The sequence below is a fragment of the Solanum tuberosum genome, unplaced genomic scaffold, assembly GCF_000226075.1.
Source record: "Solanum tuberosum cultivar DM 1-3 516 R44 unplaced genomic scaffold, SolTub_3.0 scf00361, whole genome shotgun sequence".
In the NCBI taxonomy this organism is placed as follows: Eukaryota; Viridiplantae; Streptophyta; class Magnoliopsida; order Solanales; family Solanaceae; genus Solanum; species Solanum tuberosum.
The window spans coordinates 304,119-325,978 of NW_006239286.1; the positions used below are offsets into that span (position 1 = coordinate 304,119).

General features: G+C 36.2%; 1 protein-coding gene across 1 annotated transcript; it reads right to left on the reverse strand.

Annotated features, from left to right (window-relative positions):
- Positions 1 to 8,589: 8,589 nt before the first annotated feature.
- Positions 8,590 to 12,569, reverse strand: LOC102601336 (probable LRR receptor-like serine/threonine-protein kinase At3g47570). The gene is made up of 3 exons (XM_015315369.1): positions 11,335 to 12,569; positions 9,255 to 11,246; positions 8,590 to 9,164 (listed from the first exon to the last, which is right to left on the reverse strand). Exons 1-3 carry the CDS (start codon positions 12,539 to 12,541, stop codon positions 8,821 to 8,823), a joined length of 3,543 nt encoding a protein of 1,180 aa, XP_015170855.1. The 5' UTR covers positions 12,542 to 12,569; the 3' UTR covers positions 8,590 to 8,820.
- Positions 12,570 to 21,860: the final 9,291 nt, after the last annotated feature.

Consider the following 21,860-nt stretch of genomic DNA (forward strand, 5'->3'; position numbering starts at 1 on the left):
ACTTGAAACTTGAGCCTTAAAACGAAGTTAAAACGTTTAATAAAGACTCTTGAAAACTTTAAGAACTTTCCTTTGACTTGCTTCTTAAACTTCCAGACTTGACTCTTAACTTCTTTGACTTTGAACTTAACTTCCCTTGAATTTAATTATGGATTTAAGGTTCATGATCTCATGTTTATGAATGATTTCATGATGTTTAGATGTACTTTAGAGTACGTGTTGAAATCAACTAGGATACATAGGTACATCACTTAGGAACAAGTACGAAAAGATGGGGGGAGAATGGAAAGGACTGGTATCCCTAACGCTCTGAGAGGCGCGGGGCGCCAACCCTCAAACTTCAGAGGGCTTTCTATGGCGCTCTGGCTGGCGTGGCGCGCCAGAGGCCAAAGTTCAGAGGAACTTTTGTGGTGCTCTGGCAGGCGCGACGCCCCAAGCCCTTGCCTAGAAAACTCCAATTTTTCTCCTTCGTTTCTCATCTCTAAACCCTCCCAACTTCCATGGTTCTTTCCCCAAACACTTAGGATCAATAGTACCCTCAACATACAACAGATTTAACTCGAAAATTCACCCGGAAACATGAATCAAATCAACAAGAGACTTCAACAATACAACCATCAAGAATTTTGACAATTTTTCTTCAAGAACCTCACTTCTTAACCTGTAAACAACTCCAAATCAGTGAATTGAAACAAGTTGGTGTGTGGGTGAACTAACCCAACATGAAAAGGTCTCACATACCTTAATAGGGATCACACCTGAAGAATTCCTCTTGCAAGCTTGGATGATCTTGGCGAATTCTTGCCTTCTTCTCCCGTTCTTTCTTTCTTTCTCTCTTCTCCAAGCCCTAAGTGTATTCTAATTTTTCAAAAACTGAATTAAGTTCTGTTATTACCCCCAATAAATCCCTAAAAATGAATTAGAGAAAAGACTACTTTGCCCTTCCCTAAATCCGGATTGGGACCTTCCTCAATCCAACAACCCAACTTTCGAAAGTCACATCTCACTCATACGATGTCAAAATCATGTAAACTCGGCGGCGTTGGAAAGAATTCCCAAGGGATTTCCAACCATATCAAGAACTACTCCTAACTCATCCTGAGTTAGGAGTTATGGTCATTTGAAAATGACCAAAACTCACTTTCTTAACTTAGACAAATTTTCCAGATTTCCACATTCTTTCCAAAAATGATTATTTTCAGATTTTAAACTCTTTCTAGTCATTTCTAGGTGCGAGGTGTTACAAAGGTCATTGTTCAATTTACATAGGCTCCGAGGGTAATTTGTTTTATTTGGGTAAAAGTTAGTATATCATGATTTTGATGATTACCGGGTTAAGAAGACCTCAAATTTATATTTCGATGATTATATTGAGTCCAGAACATCAAACTTAGTTAGGTTACATATCTGGTTTGTGTGCACGGGATTTCAAACGAATCCCGATAGTCCATTTGCAGAATATTGTGCCTTACTGTGTTGTTGGTTTCTAGTGCCTGAATGCAAGGTGCATCGTGATCGCGTAGTGGTGTTGTGCATCGCGATCACATGAGACCTGTCGCGATTGCATAGGTCTAAGTCCTTAGGTATCACAATCGTCGTGTATGCTATGTTGGATCACGTTAATCAATTAATGAGTTGATTGTTTTCCCTTTCGTGATCGCATGGAGGGTGTCGCGATTGCATAAAGTATTTTGACCTCGAACTTTTATTCCAAAATTGTGAATTCTTCCCTATTTCTACATTGTTGAATCCTAAGAGCCCGGTGTAGGAAACTTCAAAGAGATTTTTCGCGATTAAACTTTTGGGTAAGCGATTTTGAATCCAATCTTTCATTACCCATTTATTATTTCATTAATTTGAATGGTGGAGATAAGTTCTTGCTTGTAGGCCCGTTGGTTCTCCTGGTATGGGTTGGGAGCAGTTTACTGAGATGTTCCTTGAGAAGTTTGTGCCCTATAGCCTTCAGAACAGCGCAAAGATGAGTTCGATAGATTGGAGCAGGGCTCCTTATTAGTTTATGAGTATGAGGCTTGTTTGCATGAGTTGTCTCATTAAGCCATTTCGAGTATCCCTACAGAGTTTGAGCGGATCCGTGAGTTGGTAAAGTGGTTTGCCAGTTATCTTCGGGAGGCCATAGCCTCTCTTGTGTTAAAATGAAATTGCAGTATTAGAACTTTTTAGCAATTTTTCTGAATAAGTAATATCAAAATTGAAACTTAATTTGTGTTTCTCCTTTTTATTACATTATTTTTTATAATATTTATCAAGTAGTGATATTAATTATTTGAAAATATAATTTAATCTTTTCTTATAACTGCATGTAGCGTGAACAAGTACACTACTTAAACTTAAATGTTGGGTAAAATTGACTAGTGGGCATGATCGATCACACCCTATATATAAGAGTAAATCTGCTTTCATTCCAATATTATCTATAAGCAATTATCCAATATTCCATCTAGAGAAAAAAAGTAAGAACCAAAAGGATGAAATTTTCTTCAGCTCTTGTTTTTGTGATTTTAGGCTGTTGCTAACTACAACTTATGCACAATAATGAGGTCAACAAAACGGCAAGCGTAAGTGTCCCAACAAGACGTGTTGCAGTAAGTTTGGGTGGTGTGGCAATAGTTGTAACTACTGTGGATCTGGCTGCCAAAGTAACTGTCATGCTAGAGGTTGTATCACCACCATGTTCGCCAATGAAATCGTCAACAATAGTGGCGAACACTTGGATGAAGGTAACTTCAACTGATCGATGAACACTTCATGATTACGATTATATTATTAAAAGCTTATAGTATAACGCACTAGCACTACACCAAAAGAGACCTTTAGCGGCAATTAATTTTTCTTTTAGCGGCAATAGTTATTGCCACAACTACATTTACCGGCATTTGATTAAATGCCATTGGATCCAGTGTCGCTAAAGCCTTTAGTGACATTTGTGTCGGGTGCCGGTAAAGACCCTTATTATTGCCGCTAAAAGTAATTACTTTTAGCGGCCTTTACTATTGCCATTAAAGCTACTTTAGAAACAAGCATATATGTGACATTTGCTATTGCCGGCAAAGATGATCATAGATTCAACTTGATTCACATATTTAGCCCTCTTTTATAACATCAAAAACAAAATTCACAAGAGAAATAAGTTCAAAGGTAGTAAAGAAGAATTACCAAACTGAAAACAATGTCATTCACTTAAAATAAGAACAAACAATCTTAATACATTCAATTTCTTATCTTGTAGCGGTAAAAGAAACTATGAATTATCAAAATAGAAAAAATGTGTTCAACAATGGAGAAAATAAGGCAATTAAGCCAGTGTTTGTTCCCTAATGCAAAATGTGACAGCTTTCTGGATCAGTGTGTCATTCCTTGAACAAGCTCACCATTTGAATGAGTATGCCACTGTACACATATAGCGGTAGATGGTTAGACGACAAAAAATTGACATGCATATTGGATATCTTACTCACTATATAATATCCTAATGGTCTATATACTCATTCATGAGATGCTTCATTGGTGTTGTTGCTATTTATGTAACAGTTTGAGAAATAATATGATTAAAGCCAATGAGTTGATCACTAATCATGATATAAGGATACAGAGAAAGGAATGCAGTAGCAGACTACTTAGAAAATTATGACTTTGAAAATCAACAAACAACAGTTTAAACAGCAGTAGCAGACTACTCATGCCAAAAGATTTGTTAAAATACGAAAATCACAACTATCAGTCATCAGAATTACAACACACAAGGAAAGGTAAGATCAACAATGAAGAATCACAATTCAAGAGTCCCAATTACTTACAATTGACAGTGCAATTGTAGTTTTTTCAATGTCAGGTGTGGAAACTTTTTCATAGTATTTTGTTATCCAGGGTTCAATAAACTATTTCAGATGCCCAACCTGAGAGTACTTGATTGGCAATGTAATCTCAACATGAGTAAGCCTTAGAAATCAAACAAAACCCACAGGCCATAGCATCTTGCACACTTAAAGACATGATGTTGCAGAGATAACCACAAGCCTAGTGTTACCTAGAAGGACTACGATGTGACATACCAAAGGCAATAGCCTCAAAATTCTGTATAACAAGGAAATAGATTTTGAGAAAGACATACCTGACATAATCCCAATGTTCTTCCTCCCAGAAACATGGCCTATAACAGATGCAGAAATGAGGGAAATTTTCAGTATATCTGTGATAGTAGAAGAGAAGAGAGGTTTCCACGGCTCACTACAATATTATCAAAAAACGACTTTAAGATAACGCATTAAAACAATCACAAAAATTAATAGCGTAAAGCTTGAGACAAGTAACAGAAACTTGGCTGGAAAAAATAAATAAATTGCAGTAGCTTCAAAATAGTTGATATGCACTCACCTTCAATTGGAGGAATTTGAAATTTTAGTCCGTAACGATTTCTATACCATCAACTCCACCCCTTACCCAACCATTGTTGTCATCTTCTAAATCACGAATATTTTCTAAGATAGTTAAATCAGTTGTATCACACTGCATTGATGAGTCAAGTTTTTTACTATTTTCTTCTCCCATATCAAAAATGTCTCGCGGTTTAATTGACCTAGGGACAAACTATTCATGATCTTCAGGATCTTGAACAAATATCACTTGCTGAGCTTGTCCAGCAAAAACAAATGGCTCATCACTTATCCGGTCACCTGAATGTATTAGATGTGAGAAGTTCACAAGTGTGAAACCTAAGTCGTCTTTCATAACTCCTCGACCTTGAGTTACATCAACCCAATCACATTTAAACAAGACGACTTTAAATTTTTCATAGTAGTTCAACTCAACAATATCATTCAGTCTGCCATAATATGTAATATTTCCTGATTTTGGAGCACTGTCACTAGTACTTGCATAGCTCTCTGTCATTGAGACAACCAGAACCCCACTATTTTGTGTCTGCATGAACTCTTCATACTGTTTTGTACGAAATCGATACCCATTATTCATATGGAATGCCTTGAATCTTCTTGCGAAGTAACATGGACCTTGTGCAAGGGCTTTAATATCATTTGAGATATTAGATATGAGATCCAACTTTTTGACCTGCCCAAAGAGCAATAGACAACTGTAGTTACAAATATTAGTACAAGAGACGATACTTTAAAGTAGGTGACTATTGAATCTTACTACTTACTTTCTCCTTGAACCATTCATGAAAATTTTCAAAATGCAAGCGATTAAGCTGTGTTGGGTAAGGCGGCGTTTGCGATGCAATCGTTTGATTTCACTAATATGCTCACTCATATTGTCCCAAGCAACGTTGTCTTGCTCTTAACTAGTGATGGAAGGCTCACTATGCAAGTAGGTAGCCAGGAAATCTCTGTCATCAATCTATCTCGAGCCATTGCTTGAGCTTCCGTGCTGGACACGAAAGACTTTGTGCTCTATGATTTAGATCGCAATGTCATTTGGTGAAGTTTTGATAATCCAACAAACACAATTTTACCTGGTCAACATATATCAGCTGGACAAGAGCTGTTCTCGAGTGCCAGATGATTTATTCGGGATTTTCTGCCTCAAAATGCAAAATGATGGGAACCTTGTTCAGTACCCTGTCGATACAACAAATAGTGCCCAATATGCTTACTACGCAACAGACTTGCACAATTCCACTAATAGGCTAAGAAATCTAACCAGAGGAGGCTACGTAGAGAAAGGACCACCATCTATATGCTGAAAATCTAATACAAGTAGTGCTTAGCACAACACACAATGCACAGAATACAACTCTCGCAGCAAACTACAACACATTACAATCCTCATATATCACAATTTCAACACAAAACAATCATTATCATCCAATCACATTCAAGACAAAAGAATCAGAGCGCATCGGCATACCTTGAGGCGGTGACAAAGGGTTAGAAATCGATGGCGGACGAAGGAGACGGAGATGGAAACTACGAAGTCGAAGACGAAGAAGATGAAACTTCAGATCAATTTTGTGAGCTCAGAGCTGTCGCTTCAGATGGGAATGGAGAAAGAGAGATCGAAAATTTTGGAATTTGGGAATTTTGTGTAAGAAAAAGTATTTATTTTTATTGAATGAAATAGAATTTAGCTTTTTTATTAGATTTTTTAAGTAAGTGTCGTTAAAAAGTTTACTTTTACCGGCTAATGGTCAATTGCCCCTAAATAATTAGGTTTAAAACATATTTAGCGGCACTTATATTATTGCCATTAAATAATTGCCGCTAAAAGCTAACTTTGTGGTAGTGTAGATGTTGTGTCCTAGGCTTATGTGTGATATGGTGTAACCTATGAAAAGAATAAAGTAGTGGTTATCTTATGCATGTAAAAGTATGTAACATGAATAAAAGTGAGGCACACCATGTGAGCTTTACCAGTTGAATGTATTGTATAAGAGTAGCCTAGCTACTCATGATAATATTAATATTAATATTAATGTTATGTTAATTAATTGCATGGAGTACGTCTAACTTAAATATGACCACGATCCATGTACACTGGCGTGTGCATTTGAGAGCAACATTCTCATAAGTTGGAATTACTCATATTTACAATTTAAAAGCGGAAGTCCCTAAATTGTATAAAGGAAAAACTACCTAACTAGACATACAGTACTATCATATATACTAATATTACCTCTACTTTCAAACAATTACATATATTACCACTTTTAATATTTTATATCATATATTTTAAAAATATAATTAGATACACATCTCCCTTAAAATTAGAATTAGTTAATTATCCTTATATTTAAATATCAATCCATTAACATTAGTTTCTTTCACACTCAACAAGAATCCCATTCTGCCAATCTCCTTAGGCAACATGATCTCTCCTCCCCCGCCCCCCACCTACTCCATGAGCAAAAAGTTAGCATCGTCACCAATTTCAATGGTCGTACAGCAAAAAGGCCAGCAAGATCGAAGAAAAGTTGAGCATATCCATCAATTGGAGGGGTTCTCAATTTACTCAGTATATCTAAAACTGAGAAAAACGGTAGAGAACATCAAACTTGAAACTTTGAAATTGAGCATTTGTATTAAATTCTCAAATTGTCCACTTTATCTAACAAGATTTTGACGTTTTCTAAAGTTGATTTGGAGGCTCCAAACAATGTTGAAACCAAAATGAAATTGTATAAAATATAATCAACTAGTTAATGTCTGCTTCACAGAAAACTTAAGCAAGTCCCATATAGGAGAATACTAAGGCGACGATAGCACTGAGGAAACCGAAGAAGGAAACCACTTCATAGCCACTGAAAGCAGACATTTTTTCGATTGGATATCAGCTACATAGAAAAATATTTTAAATACACAAATTGAAAAGATCATATACCTTTAATCGTTAAGTACATATTGATATCCTTCACTACAGTGATGATCCGGTTGAGTGATCCTTCGATCCAACACCCGATCGTGAACAAAAGTAAAAAGTACGAAGTGAGAGAGATACATAAAAGAATTTATATCAGATACATAGAAGAAGAGTTTGGATACATAGAATGAACATATTAGATACATCTAATCATTAAAGTTATATATCAGATACATAGAAGAACAATTCAGATACATAGTCAAATACACAAAAAAAATTGATTTTTTGAAATTTTCTAAAGTTTTTAAACACATGATTTTCTTCTTAATTTATTTAAATACACTTAATTATATATATCTAATTAATATGTATCCGAGATATATGTATCTAAATGCGCCAGATACACGTATCCAAGGTGTGAATTGTGGTAGAATTGGTAAAATTGTAAACTCATGGGAAAAGGGGTAATTAGCTTCTAAACTAGTGTGATTTGTGTTGTTTACCCTTGTATAAATGAGATACATTTGGGCCTTAATTGAAAAAATGAAATAGACTTAATCAATTTCCAAAGTCCAAAATGAAATTTGAAATATAATGTATGTATTTTATTTTATTAAGTATGTCTATTAACTTGTGAATCCTAACAAAATTGAATACAAGAAAGAGCCAAATCAAAATTGACGCTAAATTTCAAATCGGAAGTTGTTGGGTTGAATTTCAAGGAATAAAATCAGGTATGAAATTCTGAACTCGTTAAAGATGATGAATGAGATTGGGACTAATATTATGTTGTAGCCTTAGATTTGAAATTCCAAATTGGGGGAATAATCTAACTCCCAAAGCTTTCAAACAATCAAGCAAACTTGTTGCCCTTGAGGTGTTTGCTCAATTGTCTAAAGACATAATACATAAATGTGCCCTTTAACTTGACTTCATTTAACATTTATACCCTCCAACTTTGGGTGTCCACAAGTAGACATTTAAACTTGTATAAAGTTGAATAAGTAGATACATTATGTGACATAATACACATAGGACACCATGTAGGACACAAATTATCATGTAGGATGCCACGTAAGACGTGTGTGTCTATTTGTTCATTTTTATACAAGTTTGAATATATGCTTGTGCATACTCAAAGTTGAAGGGCAGAAATGTAAAATGAGACCAAATTAAAGGGCCTATTTATGTATTATGCCTTGCCTAAATGAGTCTCTCAAATCTTATATTATGATGCTAGTATAGATCGAAATTCCGTTATTCAATATTGAGAGTTCTATTTACATTGTTAAAGTTAAAAAGATGGAAAAAAGTAAAGGTATTAGGCCAAAACCACTGTACAAATTCAAGACCAAAGAGGTATACATGCCCATCAATTCTCTATGTTATGAAAGACATAACGCTATAACTTATTTGAAGCTAACTATTATTGCAAATGTTTGTTACACATGAGATGATTTGGAAGAAAAGTTTCTAATAAGATCTTCCTCAACACGCAAGAAGTTGAATCTTGATCATCTTTAACCTTCCCACAACGTCTTTCATGTCAATCCTTCCTTTAGGAGATTCAACACAACAATCTATTGCCACTTTCATGATGGATACCACACAATCTAGCTTTTTCATTAAGTGATTATCATGTGGCGATATTAAGTTGGCATCGACAATTTCCATTGCTGCTTGTGGGAGTGAATTTCTCACCCATTGTTTCAAACTAAAATCTCCATCGAACATTTCATCATTAGGATTTTTCCTAGTAAATGTTTCCATCAACATGATCCCGTAACTATAAACATCACATTTTATTGACAACAATCCCTCCAGTCCATACTCTGTAATCAATCAATTTTGAAATTCAACATTTACTAGTGGAAAAAAGGAAAGAGAAATAATCAAAAGCAATTGATTAAGAGATCACGTACCTGGTGCAATATAACCAAACGTTGCTAATGTTTTAGTGTATAAAGAACTCTCATCTTCAGAAAGCAGCTTTGAAATTCCAAAGTCACTTAGGTGGGCAACCATGTCCTCATCCAACAAGACGTTACTAGGCTTCAAATCACAATGAATCACGGGCAATGGGCAACCATGATGGAGATATTCCAATGCACATGCTACATCTATCATTATACTTAGCCTATGATTGATGTCTAAGAAGTAGTTGTGTGAATACAACCACTTATCGAGGCTCCCATTGGGCATGTACTCGAGTATTAAAGCCTTAAATTCAAGGTTGGAACAACTGGTGATGACTTTGGTGAGATTCCTATGACGAAGGTTGCGCAAAACTTGACATTCTGTATCAAAACTCCTAAATGCCACTTGCAATTGTGGGTTGAACACTTTAGCTGCAATGAAAGTCCCATCTCCAAGGATGCCTTTGTAAACAGAGCCGAAACTCCCAGAACCAATTAAATTGATCTCACTGAGTGAATCAGTTGCTCGAAGCAGTTCATAGTATGAAATTCTTCCTTTTGTTGAGACGACAAAGGATGAATCAACTGCTTGCTGAGGATCGGTTCTTTTACCTCTTGTATTCCTTATCCATAAAAGGGCAAAGGCGATGGAGACTAATACAAGTGCACCCGGTAGAACAAGAACAATCACTTTTTTCCTCTTGGATTTATGCTTTGATGTGCTACTGTGGCATGGGGGAACACAAAATCTTGGAGATCCACACAATGCTTCATTAGACATGAAAGACTCACCGGAGAGGTTCTCGAAAGGACCATTCGAGGGGATTTCACCAATCAACTTGTTGAATGAGATGTTGAAATACTTGAGATATAGAAGCTTCTCCAAAGACTTGGGAATCAATCCTGAAACATTGTTATGAGAAAGGTCTAGAAATTCCAAAGCTGAAATGCTGCTCATCGAGCCAGGAATTGATCCTTGCAATTTGTTGTCTCTCAAAGAAAGGTATATAAGATTTTGCAAGCTACCAATTTCTTTAGGAATTCTATTTGAGAGTGTATTTATTGATAGATCCATATATATCGCAGCCTTTAGATTTCCAATTTCCAGAGGTATAGAGCCACCCAAGTTGTTTGAGGATAAGTCTAGCTTCAAGAGGTTTATGAGGTTTCCTAAGCTTTTTGGAATGATTGAACGCAATTTGTTGGAACCTAGAATCATCTCCCGAAGGGAAGTTAAGTTTCCCAAACAATTCGGAAGAGATCCTGAAAGTTGATTCAGAGTCAAGTTTAAATAACCCAAGTTCTGTAATTTGCATAGATCATCTCCAATATATCCAGAAAGTTTGTTGACACTCAACTTCAAGCTCTGAAGGGATCTCAAGTTGCTGATTGTTGTGGGAATTGGTCCAGTGAAACCGTTTCTAGAAAGATCGAGCTCTAATAAGCTGCTTAAGTTCCCAATTCCTTTTGGAATTTCCCCCTTAATTTTGCAATCAATAGCTCTAAACCTTAGAAGAGAAGTACTGGAAAGGTTCCCTATGGATTCTGGAAGCACACCATATAGAGGGTTCGAAGAGAGGAAAAGAATTTTTAAATCTCTACAATTTGACAAGGAAGTCAAGAAGCTTAACCTACTATCGCCCATTAAATTGTTTATTGCCAAGCTTAGGGACTGTAGATGAGTCAAACTTCCGAGAGAGTTGGGAATCATACCGGTTAGTCTATTGAGGGAAAGGTCTAGACTAGTGAGTTTGGAACAATTGGAGAGAGAATGAGGTATAGTCCCATAAAGATTTAAGTTGCCCAGATGAATAACTTCAATGTTGGGTAACGTTGAACCTATGTTTAATGGGAGAGTTCCTGTCACATTATTGAAAATAACTTGAATCTCTCTCATACCCGATATGTTGAAAATCTCCATTGGTAGTGAACCAGTAAACTTGTTGAAACTAAGATCAAACCGCTCAATGTGATTGCTAAACTTTTTCGGTATCTCACCTGCCAATGTATGTATATGTATAGTTAGTAATTACTAAGATTTAAGAAATTATGTTGCTAGCTAGTAATGATTTGAATACATATATACCTGTAAGATTATTATCGGCAAGATCTAGAATTTGCAATTCTGTCAAATTGCTAACCTCCCTTGGCAAGGATCCAATCAGATTGTTGTGATTCAGTACCAAAACCTGTAATGAGGAGATATTGAATGTGGAGATTGGGAAATGACCAGAAATATGGTTAGTATCCAGTGCTAAAATCACCAAATTATTAAGAATCCCGATTTCACTATGTATGGGTCCGTCAAACTTGTTATTAGATAAAGACAATATTTGAAGGTTCGAACAATTTGGCAAGCTTACAGGCATATGACCATATAGCTTGTTGTCACTTAGATAGAGCATTTCGAGCATTGGAAGACAATTACACATATCATAAGGAAGATTTCCTGATAAGGTATTATTTGTAAATGCAATGATCTCAATTCCAGAAATGTTGAAGATCGAGAATGGTATAGAACCTGTAAGTTGATTGGATTCTATTGACAAAAGTTTTAGGTTTTGAAGTTTTCCAATCTCTTCTGGAATGTTTCCTCCAAGGAAATTGTGAGATAGTTCTAATGTCATCAACATTGAGGCATTCGAGAGAGACGGAGGGATAGAACCTATAAACTTGTTGCCAGATAATCTTAAAACCCTCAGGTTTTCAAGATTTCCTTTTTCTTTTGGTATTTGGCCCTCTAAGGAATTGTATGTCAAATCCAAAGTTTGAAGTGTGGAAATATTAGAAAATAAAGAGAGGGTGATGGGACCATTGAAACTGTTATTCCTTAGAGTCAGAACTTGAAGTTGGTGTAAGACCCCGAACCAGGAAGGAACCTCTCCGCTAAAGTTGTTAAAACTAAGTTCAACAAACCTTAACCTATGAAGATGTGCCATTTCTTGAGGCAATTTTCCGTAGAAATTATTGCTACTCAAGTCAAGAGAAACAAGTGATGTGAGATTCCCAAAATCAGAAGGAATTTTGCCTATAAGATCCAAGTTGGAAATATTCAATGACGTCACTCTTTTGTGGTGAGAACCACAAGTGACTCCAACCCAATGACAAACAGAAATAGCTGGAGACCAACTTTCATCCAACAAGTGAAAGGGATCCGAAATGATTTGGAATTTCAAGGAAAGAAGAGCGGATTGATCAGTTGTAATGTTGGTTTGAGTCATGGCTAAACTAGCCACACCCAAGTAAAGCAACATGAGTGCTATTAAGTAAAAATATGTGAAGACTTTCTCCATTATATTATAGAAATTAAAACTTTAGAAATTAGAAAGAATTAGGTGTGGCTAATTACAATGAGGTTCAGAGACTTAATATAGGTAGAAAGAATCAGTTGATCTCTTTTTGGTCTTTATTGTCTTTTTTAATTTTGTGGAAATCTCCAATCTGATTTGACAGGTTGAAGGGAAATTCTTTGTTTCACAATTAGGTAATTATTCTTTCCTTTGGGAGACTTGACTCTGTCACACAAGTCTTGCTTTTTTTATTTTGAGGCTTTCGCACGATCACCCATTGGGCAAAATTTTCATTGTGTAATAGCTTGTAAACTATACAGAGAATGTAAATCGCACTAAGCATGTCATATGTGACAAGCTCGATTCAAAAGACATCGTGGGGATTGATCCAAATATTACTTTAATTTTTGATGATTTTGAAGTAAATAATCCAAATTTAGTTCATAGATATTTATTTTCATAACGAATAGAGGCGTAGCCATATGTAGTGAAGAATTGTCAACCGCTGAACACTCTTTGTGGAAAACTTTTACTATGTATATAGAAAATTGTATAAAGTATATAAGTCAAAAATAATTTTTCAGATGTATATATTAAATTTTGAACACTCTTAATAAATTTTTGACTTCGTCACTGATAATGAAATTTATGTCTTCGTCACATCATGCCCTTAATTTTTTTAATTTTATTTTAGGCCAAGAATTAATTTCAAGAGTCCCTATCTATTTCTCCCATTAAATGAAGAAATTACCCCCCTACCATTCATACTCATTCACACAAAATTCTCCATTCTGCACCTACTCCTACGTTATAAAGGTTATTGGTTTTTCTTACCCTAAAATCAAGTAATTAACTTGATATTCTTATAACAAAACTTCATGATTTTAATGAATATTTGAGGATTAACATTTTTTTTTAACTATAACATTTTCTTACCCCTTTTGTTCCTCAAATCATGAAATCAGTGTACCTTTTAATTGGTAAAACAGTTATTTATCGAGTAAATATTACGAACACGGGGGAGTTAATTTTCCAACTAAAATAACTTAGAAGTTTGTGTTAAGTTGGATGTTTTCTTTGTCACAAAAAAAATCAAAATTTACTTTATTGTGTTGTTTTATTATTTTGAATGATCATTTAAATAAGAAAAAATATTCAAATATGCCATCGAATTTTGAAAAAAGGTTCATTCTTGTTCATCTATGCTATCTATTAAAAGTTTTACTCATCTATACTATTTTCTTTTGAGAAAAGGCTATCCATGTCATTATTTGTAAACTAAAAATATTTTTGGTTTTGGAAAACTACTTTGTACACGTGGTCAATTATGATTCTGTCACATCATTAATTAAACTATTTTTTAAAAGAGAAAAGACTTGAATATGTCATTAAACTTTAAGAAAAGGCTCATCTATGTCATTCCGTTAAAAGTTTAGCTCATCTATGTCATTTCAGTTAACAAATAATGACATGAATGTGCCTTTTCTTAAAAAATTGACATAAATAAATCAAACTTTTAACAAATAATATAAATAATTTTTTTCTCAAAATTCAATAACATATTTCAGTCTTTTTCTAACCAGTGAAGAGACGGAGCGCTGACGCCCCAGTGAGGAGGTGCGAGGTAATGATGGTAGAGGGTACGCGGAGGGGTAGAGGTAGGCCCAAGAAGTATTGGGAGGAGGTGATTAGACAAGACTTGGCTATGCTTCACTTTACCGAGGACATGACTTTAGATAGGAAGGAGTGGAGGTCTCGTATTAAGGTTGTAGGTTAGTAGGGCTAGCGTGTTGTCTTCCCTTGCAAGGGGATGGGTTGTTAGCATTTGGAGTAGACCTAGCCTTATGTTGTTTACTGCGTTTCACGCATCGCATTACTTTCTTGTTGTTACTGTCTCATTTGTTGATTATACGCTATCGTTTGTATTGGCTGTTATGTTTTATATATATCTCTCATGTCACTTAGATTTGTTGTTCTTGAGCTGAGGGTCTCCCGGAAACAGCCTCTCTACCTCCACGAGGTAGTGGCAAGGTCTGCGTACAATTTACCCTCCCTAGACCCCACCTAGTGGGATCTCACTGGGCATGTTGTTGTTGTAGTCTTTTTCTAACCAGAAACATATGAGAATTCAAAGTCATCCACAAATTTCTACAAAGGTTTTCCCACCACCATGTTCACCAATGAAACCGTCAATAAGAGTGAACACCCTGTAAACATATTAAACCAAAGTTAATAAATAGTTAATAAGAGGAAAGTTAATAAATAGTTAAGACTACAAAAATAATGAAACTATTTATTTAATGTTTGACTAATTATGTAGTTACGATTTGAGTAGCTATTTAGATTACAATTTATATAATTCGCTTGATTATTAAGTATTTATATAAATAAGACTTTCAATTTAATTAATGATAGACTTAACAATTTTTTTAAAAACTCACCAATTAAGAAAAAAATTCCACGAATCACTCATTATATTTATATCAATTGATTTTCTGTTTGTATTTTTCTTGTTTCAAAATTATATGGAAATCAAATTGAATTGTATTTGTATCGATTGATTTTCTTCCAAAATTACAATTAATTGATTTATAATTGTATCGAGTTGTTTTCTTTTTGTATTTTTACAAAATACGAATATCCATTTGTTCAATTTTATACAAGTATAAGCGCCTACTTGTGCACGCACCCCATAGTTAAAAGTCATATTTGCCAGTTGAAGTCAAGGTAAGAATATAATCATGTTTATGTATTGAATATATGATTCAATTGAAACGATTCACATTTACAACACATCAAATTCTAAAATTGAGCTTTGAAAAAACTTTAACTACATTATATTAGAGGATGTGAGGGAAGAAAGAGAAAAAAGAAAAAGACTAAAGTGTATATATTATTTTGGGTAAAAATTTTGAATGCCAAATGTGCATTTGGTCCAATTTCCCCATAAAGTAAGCCTAACAGTAATAAGTTTAGCATGCTAGTAAGTAGTAATTGGCATAATACCTTTAACTTTGTCTTATTTCACATTTATGCCTTTCAACTTTGAGTGTGTACAAGTAAACATTTAAACTTGTATAAAGTTGAACAAATTGACACACATCCTACGTGGCATCCTACATGACAATTTGTATCCTACGTAGTGTCCTATATGAATTATGTCACATAAGGCTCATGTGTCTACTTTTTTAATTTATACAAGTTCAAGTGTCTACTTGTGCACATCCAAAATTGAAGGACATAAATATGAAATGAGACCAAGTTAAATAACACATTTATGTATTTATGCGCTAGTATTTTTTTTTTTGGTAAGTAAGCATTTTATTACCAAAGAGAAGTTTACAACTCCAAAAAAAGAAAAAAAAAGAACTATTCCGATTAGATCGAACCCAACTAATAACTTTTCATCTCCTAACCATCTATCGACTACTTTAACTTGGATAGTAGTTCAACATCGTCAAGTATTTAGTTAATTTCACTTTGAGACAACCTCTGAAATATACGTCTTGAATTATTCTCTTCACAAGGTTCAATATTTCTCTTCTTTTACCTTGAAAAACAATTTGGTTCCTCTCTTGCCACATATAATAGATGCAGCCTATTAAGGCCATTCTATAAATTGTTGTTGTAGCACTATTCCCATTATGATGATTCACTGCCAATGTAAGTTCTTCTGCCCATGTTTTTGCTTGTCGTCTCTGTCCTAGCCATTGTAGTAGCTTGTTCCACACTGATGCTAAAACAGAGCACTGAAAAAAAAGGTGTGAGATCGACTCATTCTCTGATCACATAAAGGGCATACTGGATTGACACTCATTCCCTAGTGAATTATCCTATCCTTCGTGTACAACCTTCCATGAGCAACCAACATCATAATGAACAACCATTTCGGGGCAGAAGGGGTATTGCAAACTAATTTCTTCCATCTTACTTTTGGAAACACTCCTTGCACCAATTGGTACATCTTTTTTACAGAGAAATATTGCAATCTTTGGAATTGATCTTCTGTGTAACCAGCAGCTTCCATGTACTCCATAGCTTTGAAAATTTTCTTGATAAGCCAAGATGCTTGTTTTGTATTGGCCTCCCATAGAGTTCCGCCCTTTACATAATACATGTGAACCCATTTAACCCATAACTTATCCTTTTTATGGCTAAGATTCCACAAGACTTTGCAAATAGCAGCCTTGTTCCAAGCAGAAATATTGAGAAAGTTCACTCCGCCTGCAGTCTTAGGCATACAAAGTTTGTCCCAAGCTAGAAAAGCTTTCTTTGAAACCTCCACTCCCCCTGTCTAGAGGAAAGTTCTGCAAAAATTTTCAATAGCCTGAACTAAATTCTTAGGAAGCAGAAAGATTTGAGACCAATACACTTGAATGGAGAAGAGAACACTTTTAGAATTTGTACTCTCCCAGCATAAGAAAGAAATTTAGAGGTCCAAGAAGTTACTCTTCTGATCATTTTCTCTATTAGGGGTTGGCATTGGACTAGTGAAAGTCTTTTAGTGCTTAAGGGCACCCCTAGATATCGAAAAGGTAGATCATCTTTAGTCACTCCCAAAGCTTCAATGATCTGATATTGTAATTGTGTGACCCCTCCGAAATAGAGAGATATTTTCTGTAGGTTTGCAACTAGACCAAAGGCCGAGGAGAATTGTTGGAAACAATGGAACAAGAGTTGGGTAGATTGCACGTCCCCTCTACTAAAGAGTAGTAGATTGTCAACAAATCCAAGTTGGATTATTTGTAATTTAGCACACTTGGGATGGAATTTGAACCCCGGGTTTCCTTTTAACCCTTTCAGAAGTCTACTGAGGTACTCCATAGTAAGAACAAAAAGAAAAGGTGACAACGGATCACCCTGCCTCAAGCCTATTTTTGCCTCAAAGGGTACAATGGGTTGCCCATTTACAAGGATAGAAAATGAAATTGATAAGTTCTTATACCCCTAGATGTTTTGATGATCTCCTCACAAGTGCAGGGACCTGGTCCTCTGCAGAGTACGAATACTCGTCCAGCTATCAAAGTGTTGTACAACTGTAAAAGCTGTCTGCGTCAGAAAGTTGGTGAAGCTGCAGAGTACTTCACCAATCAGAAGCAAGGAGGTTGCTTATACGTTTGGTAATAACTCTTCATGGTATATATCAAACAACACACAACAATGTTGATTCATTCATTCAAAAAGAGAAATATTTCAAGCTTCAAGAACAGCAAGGGATCTGATCGATTACTTCAAGAGCTTCTTGTACGAGCTGTTACTTTGTTTGCTTGTAATTGTACTTACATTGTAGGTTTCATTTCACTTGTGAAAGATACGTTTCAAATTTGTGTGAATCATTGTAAGAATTAGGTTAAGGGTAACTTAGGGTCTTACTCTAAAGTCTATATTAATTGGTCAGGATTAGTATAGTGGGCGGTGTTGTATCCGGTTAGCAAAATCTAAGTTATCTAGGGGTGATAGCTTAGTGAGCAGTGTTGTATCTGCTTTGGCTCATCTAAGTATGGAGGTATTGCTTAGAGTTGGGATTAGTAGGCTAATCTCGGTTTGTAAACTTGCTTTTACTTTTGCTTGAGAAGATTAGTGAAAGAAGTTTGAAAAGTCCTGGCAGTCCAGGTCGTGATTTTACTCCCTTGAGCAAGGAGGTTTCCACGTAAAGTTGTTGTGCAATCTTTACTTTCAGCACTTTGTTTATTTTCTGTTATTGTAACTGTGCTGAGGACCTGGTCCCATCTAGACTAGTGGATGCATACATTCCAACAAGTGGTATCAGAGCAAGTCTTTTCTCTCTGGTTAACACCAAGAAAAGGAAAGATCCTGACGGAATGGCTGCTCCACCCAATATGGAGGAAGGACAGTCTTCTACCAGGCCATCGCGTTTTAATGGACAATACTATGGCTGGTGGAAAAATCGAATGCACCACTACATCAACGCTGAGGACTCTGAGTTATGGGATATCATCCTTGATGGACCATATGTTCCTACAAAGGAGGTGAAGGATGGGGAGCTTACCACCACTGTTGTCAAAACCAGAAAGGACTACAACGAGGCAGATAGGAAAAAGATAGAAAAGAGCTACAAAGTAAAGAAGATTCTGGTGTGTGGAATTGGAGCAGATGAGTACAACAGGATTTCTGCTTGTGAGACTGCCACAGAAAATATGGGATTGTCTTCAAACAGCCCATGAAGGAACCCAACGAGTAAAAGAATCTAAAGTTGATATGCTTACCACTCAATATGAAAATTTCATTATGAAGGAAGGGGAAACCATCTTTGAGATAAACTCAAGATTCACCTCTATCACCAACGAGCTGAGAGGTTTGGGTGAGCCTATTACTGTCCGTAAGCAAATTCACAAGATTCTCAAGGTGCTTTCGAAATCTTGGGAAAGCAAGGTGGATGCCATAACAGAAGCCAAAGATCTAATGACGCTTTCCATGGACGAACTGATTGGGAATCTTCAGACCTACGAGATGAACAAGAAACAGGGGACGACTGTGAAAGAAGGAAAGAAGGAGAAGTCCATTGCTTTGAAAATATCTCAAAGTGAAGTGACTTGAAGAGGAGGATGAGATGGCATATGTCACTAGAAGATTTCAGAAGATCTTAAAGAAGCATGGAGGTTTCCAAAAGAAAACCCCTTCCAGCAGAACTGCTACTGCAAATGATCTTTGCCATAAGTGTGGCAAGCCTGGTCACTTCATGAGAAACTACCCCAGTCAAAAGCAGGAAACTCATGACACCAGACCTCGCAAGAGGGACCTGGTCCCAGACCATGCTCGAAGGAAGGCATATGCAGATCAGTTGGTGAGAAACGCCTTTGCTGTGTGGGGAAATGACTCAAGTGAATCAGAAAAAGATGTAGAGAGTCATAAGGATGTTTCAATGATGACCATTGAGGATGATGAAAGCATTTTCAACTCTATTTTCTCCTTAATGGAAAATTCTGATGATGAAGAGGATTCAGATGAGGTAACTCTTTTTTATCTTAAAGATGATCTAGATAATCTGCCTATTGAAAATTTGAGGAAACTTGCTGCCCTGCTTATTGATTGTGTTGATGAAACGAACCACTGAAAACTTAATGTTGAATAAAAAATTAAGTTTGTATGAAGATAAGAATTCTGCTCTCATGTCTCAAGTTGCTGAAATTAGTGAAGGGATAGGTATTCTAGAGACTAGTAACATAACACCTGAGAAGGACCCTGGAAACTTAGTAGGTGGGAAGAGAAAGCTTCGCACTTTTGAGGAAGAACTGGAAGAAAAGCTAAAAAATTCTGAGTCTAAGCTAGTCGCTTCTCTTGAAAAAAATTCTCAACTGAGAAAGGATTTGAGTAGGGTCAAGGAGGAATTAAGTCACTCCCTGAAGTGGACTGACTCCTCTAAGATACTCTCTAATCTGTCCAATCAAAGTTTCAATGGAAAGAAAGGGTTGGGACGCAGACCAATAGATCCTCCCTACAATCCCCATAGCAAATATGTGTCTGTATTTGACAACCTTTTGTGCACTCACTGTGGTCGAAATGGTCATTTGAAAGAAAAATGTGAGAGTTTGAGAAAAGCTAAAAAAAGGCTTGTGAGATCTGTTAGATCTGAAAATGATGTTAAAAAGGGACACAAGGGACCTGGTTCCCCATATTGGTTCAGTAAGAACATCATGCCTCCCTGGACAGAAAGGTTTCTTATCAGACCTCTTAATAAATACTGGGAACTCCGTCTGAAGTGGGTTCCTAAATCTAACAAATGATTTCTATGCAGAATAGAGGAAGGAGTCTGTGCTGGTACATGGACAGTGGATGCTCAAGGCACATGACTGGAGACACTTCAAACTTCCTCTCTTTTGAAAGCACACCAAGGTGGTGGTGTGTCGTTTGGTGGTGGAAAGAAGGGCTCTATCCTTGGTATTGGCAGAATAGGGAGATCGGCTGATAATTCGATAAATAATGTACACTATGTGGAGGGTTTAAAATACAATCTTTTGAGCATTTCACAAATCTGTGATAAGGGAAATGAAGTCAAGTTCATGTCTGAAAGCTGTGTGGTTACAAACTATGCAACTAAGAAAATTGCGATGTCTGCAAAAAGAGTCAAGAATATGTATGTTGTTGATCTTGATTCTATTAAAGGAGTCAGCATGTCATGTCTGAGTGTTCAAACTGACGATGCAAATCTTTGGCATAGACGACTGGGACATGTAAGTACCTCTTTACTTAACAAGCTTGTTGCAGGGGACCTGGTCTGCGGATTACCAAAGCTGAAGTTCTCCAATGACAAAGTTTGTGACGCCTGTGCAAAAGGAAAACAAACAAGATCTTCTTTCAAGGCAAAAAAGGGTGTGAGCACTACCAGACCTTTGGAACTTCTCCACATGGATTTGTGTGGACCGGTCAGAATTCAAAGCAGAGGAGGTAAAAAATATATTCTTGTGATTGTTGATGATTTTTCCAGGTACACCTGGAATATGTTTTTGCGGAAAAAGGATGAGACTGCTGGAATTCTGATCACTTTTGCCAAAGCCATCCAATTGAAGATAAATTGCAAAATAGCTAGTATTAGATCTGATCATGGTACGGAGTTTGAAAACTCTATACTTGAAGGGTTTTGTGCAGAAAATAGAATCAATCACAACTTCTCAGCACCAAGAACTCCTCAGCAAAATGGAGTTGTTGAAAGAAAGAACAGAACTCTGGTGGAGATTGCTAGAACTATGCTGATTGATTCAGAACTTGCAATGAATTTTTGGGCTGAAGCAGTTAATACAGCTTGCTATGTGACAAACATGTGTCTTATCAGAACAATCGTCAAGAAAACACCTTATGAGCTGTTAAACGACAAAAAGCCTTCAATTGCTCATCTCAAGCCATCCGGGTGCAAATGTTTTGTGCTAAAAAATGGAAAGGATGATTTAGGCAAGTTTGATGCCAGAAGTGATGAAGGAGTATTTGTCGGGTACTCATATACAAGCAAGGCTTACAGGGAGTTCAACAAAAGAAATCTTTGTATCGAAGAAAGCATGCACGTCAAGTTTGACGAATTGGGTACAAGAAATGAGAATAATGAGGACTATGAGTTTGGGGAGCTGATGACCAAGCAGCAGGATGATCAGGGTACAAAAGACAATGATACAGAACACTTAGGAGGACCTGGTCCCTCAAATGCATCACAGGAAACAGTGTCTCAAAATCTTGAAGAAGATGAAGGTAATTCTGATGCTGACAGAGAAGAAGAGATTACCAGAAAGTCTGGATGGAAACATCAATCTTCACATCCTCTAGACAATCTCACCTCTCCACTTGACTCAGGAATTCAAACTAGGTCTAAATC

What these genes read in the sequence shown, in the direction of transcription:
- LOC102601336 (XM_015315369.1), bottom strand. Translation starts at nt 12,541, where the DNA reads ATGGAGAAAGTCTTCACATATTTTTACTTAATAGCACTCATGTTGCTT. An exon ending in TGCCGATAATAATCTTACAG is followed by an intron (nt 11,247 to 11,334) that starts GTATATATGTAT and finishes ATACATTGGCAG; the next exon opens with GTGAGATACCGAAAAAGTTT. An exon ending in GTTTGGTTATATTGCACCAG is followed by an intron (nt 9,165 to 9,254) that starts GTACGTGATCTC and finishes GATTGATTACAG; the next exon opens with AGTATGGACTGGAGGGATTG.